Source organism: Limulus polyphemus, unplaced genomic scaffold (genome assembly GCF_000517525.1).
Source record: "Limulus polyphemus unplaced genomic scaffold, Limulus_polyphemus-2.1.2 Scaffold1524, whole genome shotgun sequence".
NCBI classification, from domain to species: domain Eukaryota; kingdom Metazoa; phylum Arthropoda; class Merostomata; order Xiphosura; family Limulidae; genus Limulus; species Limulus polyphemus.
The window spans coordinates 48,821-58,525 of NW_013667134.1; the positions used below are offsets into that span (position 1 = coordinate 48,821).

Sequence of the window (9,705 nt, forward strand, 5' to 3'; positions counted from 1 at the left end):
TGTGTTTACATTACCACACACACCTTATAGTGTGCATATTTACATGTGTTTACATTACCACACACACCTTATAGATTGTGTACATTTATGTGTTAACATTATCACACACACCTTATAGAGTGTGCATATTTACATGTGTTTACATTACCACACACACCTTATAGATTGTGCACATTTACATGTGTTTACATTACCACACACACCTTATAGATTGTGCACATTTACATGTGTTTACATTACCACACACACCTTATAGATTGTGCACATTTACATGTGTTTACATTACCACACACACCTTATAGATTGTGCATATTTACATGTGTTTACATTACCACACACAACTTATAGATTGTGCACCTTTACATGTGGTTACATTACTACACACACACACACACACCTTATAGATTGTGCATATTTACATGTGTTTACATTACCACACACAACTTATAGATTGTGCACCTTTACATGTGGTTACATTACTACACACACACACACACACCTTATAGATTGTGCACATTTACATGTGTTTACATTACCACACACACCTTATAGAGTATGCATATTTACATGGGTTTGCATTGAGTTCATTAGCATCACTGTACATTTGTTCTATAGATTATTTCTGGAACCTTTTCAAAAAATTAACAGCATTTTTATTGAATGTTTTGTAAAAATATTGTACCAATAACATTGAATGATTTTGTCATGCATGATCAATCATTGCAACTGTTTTGCATATAAATTTTCCATACTTCCAACATCTCTATAAACTTTTCTCAAAATCACTTATTTAATGTGCTTTGAAAATTCTTGGACACTACTTATCTGGAGCATTATTGATATTCATACTCAGAGTTTCATTATAGAATATGCTGGGTGGACCATGTCCCATGTTCAAGATTGTATTCTTATTCTTCTGGTGTGGCTGTATACATTAGCAGGTTACAATCTACTAAACAAGTAATAGTTATACAGTATAATTTTTGAATGTTTGAGCAACATATACATCTTAGAATACTTCATTTTAAATACTCAGAAAAGATTGTGCTTATGTTGATTTCCTGATATTTTTAGATGAGTCGGGAGAGAAGTTCCTGTATCGGTATAAACCAACCTCTCTACAAGAGGTGATGAGCTATTTTTCAGCTGATGTGAGTGAGCAGTTGCATTCATTATTTTCAGTCTATCTACAACAACATACACTTTGTAACAGCTTTCCTGACAGTCTGCTAGACATGATCAAGGTTTTCTGCCAAGCTACCTATACGGTATGAACAATAAAATGCATGAGAACATCTCAGAAATGGTGATTCTCATGTGTAGAATTTTAGGAGGTAATTTTTAATATGCAAGTAGTTCAAGAACTGACATTATCAGTATGTATGCGTGTAATATTTCCAGGAAATATTTTAAATGTTTTCACGAAAAAAAAATTTCATGGGTATAGTAAAGCCACTTATTTGTTTTCGTAAAATATCGCTAAAAAATTAAACTTATTCTTACACTGATATATCAGTTCTGAAACAACTTGTATATATAGTGGTCCAGTATGTATGTCTTTATTTTGTTTGTGCAATTTTCAATTCCTATTCATGTGTGACTGCAAGTATATATTTACAGTTGAAAATGTTGATAGCAAGGATGTCAGGGTGATGAATCAATGCATTCTGATTTTTATAGGTTTTAGTTTTCTTATGTATTCATTTTAGTTTCATTAATTTATAAGTTTTTTCAAAACTCTGATCTGTAAAGTTAGGTATTTTTGCCAAAATCAAGATTTTTTGTTTGCAATATAACATTTTGATTATTGTTTGCGTATTTTTTTTTTTTTTCAATTGTGAGTTCTAATAAATGAAATTGTTTGTAACTTAATTTTCCTCCATGTGACATTGAGTTTAATTTTATAACCTCTCCAGGTATGATGTTGTGTAATGCTTTTCAGCAAAGTCTGTTTCTGGGTAATACATTTCCCATGATCTATTATAAAAGAAATATTATCCAGAAAGAAAATGTATAGTTCAAAATCGAGATGGTACTTGGGTAACAAAAGTAGTAGTAAGAATATTTAATTTTAAAACAATCAATATAAGAATAATGTTGTAATAAACTACATGACAAGTAAATAAACTAGTAAAGTAAATACAGTTAGTAAGATATGTTTTAAAAACATCCACCACAAAGGACATAATTTGAAACCTTTACTATGCTGGCTATGCTACACTTGCATGTTATAACAAATGAAAAATATCTAGTGTGTAGTCTTAATGAGGAAGAACCATGTATGTATGTATGTGTGTGTGTGTGGGTAAGCCTGATGTAGTGTATATGTTTTATATGTATTTTCTGATAAAAGATCTTGCAACAATTGTAAAACATACTTATAGGAAGTATGTATATACTCATTTATAATATATAGTTATAATACAAGAATTCCAGATTGATATAGGCAAACAGCCAAAATTTAAGAATTCCAAGTTGATACCTCACCTCTTTACACAGAATAGCTTGATCCTATGAGATTTGCATGCCACTAGCCTTGCGTTACCTCCCACCTAAAAATGTGTGTTTAATGTGAAATGTACTAGTGCATGATGTCATCATTATGCAGTGATAGTCCTCCATCAATAGAAGAATGACACAACCTTCTTATGCAGTAGTTCCAAACATACTTACCTCTTTTCACACTATAGTTATCACTCAACTGCTAGAGTTTCCTTTCTTTGCCCATCTAAGCATTGGTTTGATTTTTTTTCGCTTGCTCCAATCTTTTATACCCCCACTTAATTGCCTTTAGTGATATTTGTCTCATGACACTTTCCATCTATGTTAATTCACCCTCTATCCCATCATTCAAATAATGTTATCACTTTTTCTCAACAAAGCATTCAGGAACAGGTTTCTCTGTACTTCGACTGTTAGAAACATTTCGACGATTTTTTGCATCACTTTGTTGATTTTCTTTAAAAAAAATTTTTGTTTGTTTGACAAGCCGATATATGGCATGAATTCCTGGATCACTGTTTCAGGTACGGAAGCTAATAAGGTCTCCTCTATCATACCTCTGATGTCTAGCATCACTCAACAGTCGTGGGGGAATCACTCTCAGTTAGGCTATTTGTGGACAGGTTCATAGTGAGATGGAGACATATATTTGGTCTGGTGGTGTTTCCTCCAGGGGGGTCTGGGGCTGCATTTGTGGATGATCCTGGGCAATTTGGATTCGTTTTTCCAAAAGGTCTGAGAGTGAATACTTACTTCTTCCTGCATCTCCTGATATTGTTGTTCATGCAGGGAGGTTTACTGATAAGTTACATGAAGGAATAACTATGGCTTGTCTACAGCATCTGTCAGAACAACATGCTTTGGCTTACCATTGCCAGGTGATGCATGTTTAGTCTCTCAGAGAGTAGACCCACTTCTGGAAATGTGTGGTTTCAGAATGGAGTCTGTAGTCAACCTGAATAGATCACAATTTTCTAGGATTCATCTGACCCTAACTATGGTTCTGACATATTTATCATCCCTCTAAAATTTGTTGGAACATCTCGCCGATCACCATATCAATTTGATGACGAGTTAAGACCATTGTTGGAATCTACCATGGTGTGATTGTCAGCTTTTGCACTTTCTCTTATCTCTTGGCTGGTATGTTGTTGGGATTTGTTGGGTAGGGATGCATTGTTGGAGGGCATTCTTCTACCTGCTGCCACTCTCCATGAGTTATATGAGGCTTCCTTTATTTGACCCTTGGTTTTGGTGAGCATTTCAGAGTCTTTGGAATCACAGATTGGTGTCACCCATGTGCATTTATCCTTGTTGTCATTGGCCTTTCTACTTTCCTCAACTTTTACAGGGATCCTGGCTCTACCCCTATTAGAGTGTCCTGACCCACAACATCAGTCCCTCAATCCATTGGTACCCAGAATAGATTCTGCCTATATCAAATAGGCTCATCTGCTTTGTTGGAACATTGCCAGTGGCAGCATTGACTACACTATACCTGTAGAGTCTGTGGTTTCTCAGCTGCAAGAATTGCTGGATGGGTGCTACAGGTTCTTTCTTGCATCAGGATTAGTCATTCGGTTCACATCTCCACCACCATTATCCCCCAAATCTGTAGTGTTTCCATCTCCTGCAGATCCTCAAATTTCAGAACTTTGTTCCAAGACTATCAGATATTTGTTAGTCAATGGGTAGTAGAGAGAGTTGACCCAGTTCTTCCAGGGTTTTATTCCCATCTGTTTATTGTGCCCAGGAAGATGGGAGATTTGGATCCAGTCATTGATCTTCAATCATCAATTATTAGACCCTCCCAGGTTTATGATGGAGTCATTCCTCACTCTACATTAGCATTTTTCCTCATCTTTTAAGACAAAATCACTGTCTTCTGGTTCTGCTTCTATGACAGCAACACCTGCTATGTCCAATTGTACATCAATAGCTACACTAAAACCTGTCCAACCTTGAAATGCCTACCATTGCCTTCTTGTTATAGAAGTGTTTCTGACTTTTTTTGGGTTTGGTTTTGCCAGTAAAACTGGTTTGATAGGTCCAGTTTAATACTTCTCTGGTTCTCTCTTTTATCATTTTCCATTTTGTATTGTGCTTGACTCTCTCATGGGCACTGTTCCAGAGTTTCTATGGTGAATGGTCTTTATTCTGCATTTCCTTCAACTTCCATGAAACCACATTCGAGTTATCACTGTTTGAGACTTTAAGAGGTTTGATATCTTGCTCATACCTTTTTTTTTTTAGCTTTTCTGATGAATGCAGTTGCTTCGGCAGTCTTCTTTTTGACTAGTTTCTCTAAATTCTTACTGCTTGGTATGTTTCCTATCACCAAGTCTTATAGTGATTCCTTGATACACATGGCCTGAAATTCTCCTACATAATATGAAGTATCCACCTTTATTTTTGCCATGGGAAACTTTCTCCCCATCCCATCAATTTGATATTTGTCACATGCTCCCATCACTATTGGCACTGTTGATCAGTTTGCTAACTTGAGCTGACCATTAATCATGCTTTCTTCATGTATTGAAGCTGACGAGTTGTCTTGATTCTGTTTCTTCTGGCAGAAGCATCCATAGTGCCAGTCACTTTTTTCTTGTTTCTTACTAGCACCTTCTTTGTAAATAGCTCCAGCTGCTTTATGTTGAGGTTTCTGCTGTTGTTTGCTGGTAATTGACTTGCACTCCTTTGCAGTGTGTCTCTTCTTCCTTCTGTCTATTAACCTGCTGTCACCTTTGGTAAACTCCTGCTTCTGGTCAGCCATCAGTGGTTTCAAATTTAACTGGATGTTCTTGGACTTGCCAGTTATACTCCCTCCATGGGCTTCCATATGCTGTTCTGCCAGCTTGGTCATCTCGTCTACTTCTTTTGGTGCTTTCTCCTTTAAGAATAGTGAAATGTCGATTGAACATAGGATCATGAATTGTTCTCGCACTAATAGGTCTGCCAGTCCTTCAAAATTATTTTCATACTTGGCCATGTCATTCCATCTGGTGAAATATCGCCATAGACGTGCCACAAACTGAAATACAGTTTCTCCAGTGTCAGGTTTGGCTCCTCTGAACTTCCGAAAAAAACCCTTCGAAAATCAAGTTCATATAGTTTCAGTAAAGCCATGTTTAATTTGTCATAATCCATGGCATTTTCTGACATCATGCCTGCATATACTTGTAGACCATTTCTTGTGAAAAGTGGGCTGAGACAGACTACCCAGTCACCTTTGTCCCAGTTCTGACTTTTGGCAAATCTTTCATATCTCTCTAGGAGAGCATCCATGTCGTCTATATGTTCATCAGATTTGGGCAGCTTGGGTCAGCTGGCCCTGATTCCGTTGTCATTCTTGGATCCTTCATCCTTCTGTTGGGTGAGCTTTGCAATTCAATTTGTGCTCTTATTCTCTTTATTTCTAGTCTCTCCTCTTTGACTTTTTCTTCTTTCTCAATCTGTGCTCTTATTCTATATATATGTTTCCTTTTCTTGTTTTAATCCTTTTTCCTTTCTTCTCTCTCTAGTTCTTATTGTTGTTTAACAAACTCTTGTGGTACACTATCTTTTAACCCAAGACTCTCAAATTTCTATCCATTTATCAAAATTTGAAATGGTTATATAGCATGATTGTAATCTCCACTCTATTTGCACTACTACTACAGCTCTGTGTATGTAGGCCTACTTATTCCTGCTGTCGTTCACATTTTTTTCTTCTACCGCCGTTTACCATTGTATAATCCTGGTTGTGGCTCGCCAATTGTCAAAATGATGGAGCCTTATGCTTATTAATATTATATATATATAGTAGTAGTATTTAGTAAGTAGGTTGAATAATATGGGTGTTGTTTTTGGACTACAGTAGGTGCCTGTGACTTGTTGATGATAAATTCAAAAATCAACAAACAGCACTCATTCCTCTTGTTTTCAAAATAATATATATATATTCAGAACTAGTTAGCCATATGTACAACAAATTCCTTACAATATAGAGATCATAGGCATATCACAAACACTATATAGTTTTGTTCTTCTTGTCAAAAGTCCACTTAGGCCTATTAAATTCCTTTAGAATTTCAATTGACAAGTTGAACTCTTTTTCTCTATTACTATCGTCAAACTATCCAAGTGTAGTTCACTTACTTTATCATTGAGTTACCGCGGTTGTATCCTATACTTCTAAAATCATCTGTCTATCTGTCAAAGTCCACTGAGGCTAGTTCAACCTCAAAGTTTAGAACTCTCTTTGAATAAACTATTATTCTTATCTCTTTCAATGCTGTTAGTCTCACTATAGTATATCAACAGTTAGGCCTATATTAATCGTTAGACCTTCCACTCCTATGATGATTAGCTTTGCATTTAACTTTTCTTTGGCTGAATTCCTTCTCGTAACTATACTTCTCGTCCGCTCTGTCTTTGTCTGTGTACCTACTATTCTGGCTCAATTCACACTGTTTCTATTGTTATGACAGCAGGGGTCACGTGACGTTAGTAACACGTCATATTCTCAAAGGTTTGTGAAGTCTCGAGCTTTTACTTAATATGTGGTATTTTTGTGTATATAAGACCGGTAAGAACTGACGGCAACAATGTAATGTGTAATTGACAGTTGAGTCGAGCACGTGAGACGTTTGTTGTGAATTATAGCATTTGTTATAGAGCGACTGTGGAAATTAAGTGTATTACAAAGTTGTCTACAGAAAGAATAAACCAGTTTTATTTAAGAAAGGACTTGTATCGGTAAAGTTTCTTCGGAAATAATTTTTACTATTGACTATTGACCAGAGATGTAACAAATTGGTGTCAGAAGTGGGATAGAAAGAAAAAAAAGAAGAAGAAGATGGAAACGAGAGGCGGCAAATCAAACAACAGCTTAGCAGATTTGATGGCAGCAATACAAAAATAAGAAAAGAAACAAGAAGAGAGACAACAGCAGTTGCAAGAAAACCTGCAACAATGGCAGCTTGAACAGCACAATAAACAAGAGAGATTACAGCAGTTGTTGGAGGAAAAATAAAAGAAACAAGAAGAACGAGAAAAGAAACAAGAAGAGAGACTACAGCAGTGGTTGGAGGAGAAAGAAATGAAACAGGAAGAGAAATTACAGCAGTTGTTGGAGGAAAATGAAAAGAAACAAGAAGAATGAGAAAAGAAACAAGAAGTACGAGAAAAGAAACAAGAAGGGAGGTTACAGCAGTGGCAACTGGAGCAAGAAAGGAAACAGGAAGAAAGTCAGCAGCAACTACAGGAAAATATACAACAGTGGCAAGAAGTACAAATGGAAAACATTAGTAAATTTAAAAGCGAATTAGATACATTAAAGGATGATCTATTGTCTTTTACCCAAGGAGGATACATTAGCCATCGACCTAATCAGCCTCAGGCAACAGGAAGCCCATTCCAGACCCCGCAGCTAAACCCTTATCCAGACATCTTCAGTCCTGTCAGAAGTTACATTCCAGATATGAATGTCAGCAATAGCGGTGATCTAGTACGAAGGAAGCCACAGGAATTCGATAGGAAAGCACTGTGGGAAGCATATAGAGCACAATTTGAGCTCCTGGCAGAGATGAATGGATGGACAGAGGAGCAGAAAGCAATATAGCTGGCAACAAGCCTGAAGGGACAACCACTGGAAATACTTGGACAGTTGTCAGCAGACGACAGGCACAACTATACAGCACTGGAAGCGGCTCAAGAACTCTAGAAATCAGTCCGAAGTCTACAGGGCTAGGTTTAGGACGAGAGACCGTGCTAAAGGGGAGAGCCTGCAAGAGCTGGCACAGGACTTGGAAAGTATGGCACACGAGGCCTACCCAACTGCACCACCCGATCTCCTCAAGTTGTTGCTGAGGGATCAGTTTGTAGATGCCTTGGACAGTCCACAACTTAAGATACAAGTGAAGCAAGCACAACCCTCTACTATGCAGAATGCAGTGGCCAGAGCTCTTGAATTCGAATCTTACGTTAAGTCCAGCACAGAGGTACCAAGTTTTGTACAGTCATCAGGATTCAAGGCCAGAAAAGGTCAACTTTCAGAGAGGTTTGAGGGACTTTGCTGACAATGTAACAAACCTGGGCACAAGAGAGCTCAATGCTGGAAACTTCAACACAGGGAAGATGCCATGACAGGAAAGACTGCTACCCAGAAAGGTTGTTAGAACTGTGGAGAGCAAGGACATATGAAGAGCCAGTGTAAGAAGAATACCACCAATAAGTCAGATTCGGGAAACCAGTAGTGGTTGGTGCTGAGGGACTCCCACCAACCCCCATTGTGAAAGTCCCAACAGCTAAGTGTAAAATGGTAAGTACACATAGTGTCTATGTGACAGGAAAGCTGGATGGCCAAAGGTGCGACTTTGTCATAGATTTTGCATCTCAGCAAACCCTTGTGAGCATCTAGGTGCTGGATCACAAAGGAGTACCAGAAGCTGTACAGAAGCTCTGTGGTGTGACAGGACATTCTGCAAGGTTGTGAAGACCAGTGTGGGTAACTATTGAGCTCATGGGCATGAAGAACAGACAGAAAGTATACTTGGCTGACATTGAAGACCAATGCATATTAGGATTGGACTATTTACTACTGAGGAAGTGTGTAGTTAACTTCGATAAAATGACGTTTGGAAACAACAAAGGCCAGACTCCAGTAAGTGTTGCTACATCTGTTGATCTGCATGTCACAGCACTTAAATCAACTACAATACCCCCTTATGTCAGAGAAGATAATTTGGGGTAGGATAAAAGAACATCCCCATAGAAGACAAATGCATATTAGGATTGTACCATTTACTACTGAGGAAGTGTGTAGTTAACTTCGATAAAATGACGTTTGGAAACAACAAAGGCCAGACTCCAGTAAGTGTTGCTACATCTGTTGATCTGCATGTCACAGCACTTAAATCAACTACAATACCCCCTATGTCAGAGAAGATAATTTGGGGTAGGATAAAAGAACATCCCCATAGAAGACAAATGCATATTAGGATTGTACTATCTACTACCAAGGAAATGTGTAGTTAACTTCGATAAAATGACGTTTGGAAACAACAAAGGCCAGACTCCAGTAAGTGTTGCTACATCTGTTGATCTGCATGTCACAGCACTTAAATCAACTACAATACCCCCTATGTCAGAGAAGATAATTTGGGGTAGGATAAAAGAACATCCCCATAGAAGACAAATGCATATTAGGATTGTACTATCTAC

The 9,705-nt window shown here is 37.5% G+C and overlaps 1 protein-coding gene across 4 annotated transcripts in view; it reads left to right on the forward strand.

The window, feature by feature from the left end:
* LOC106463943 (E3 ubiquitin-protein ligase UBR2-like) overlaps positions 1-9,705 on the forward strand; it is a 67,379-nt gene that overhangs the window by 36,646 nt on the left and 21,028 nt on the right. For all 4 annotated transcript variants that reach the window (XM_022391576.1, XM_022391577.1, XM_013924032.2 and 1 more), the window contains exon 8: positions 1,075-1,268. In XM_022391576.1, the coding sequence (XP_022247284.1) occupies positions 1,075-1,268 (194 nt within the window). The remainder of the gene's footprint in view (positions 1-1,074; positions 1,269-9,705) is intronic.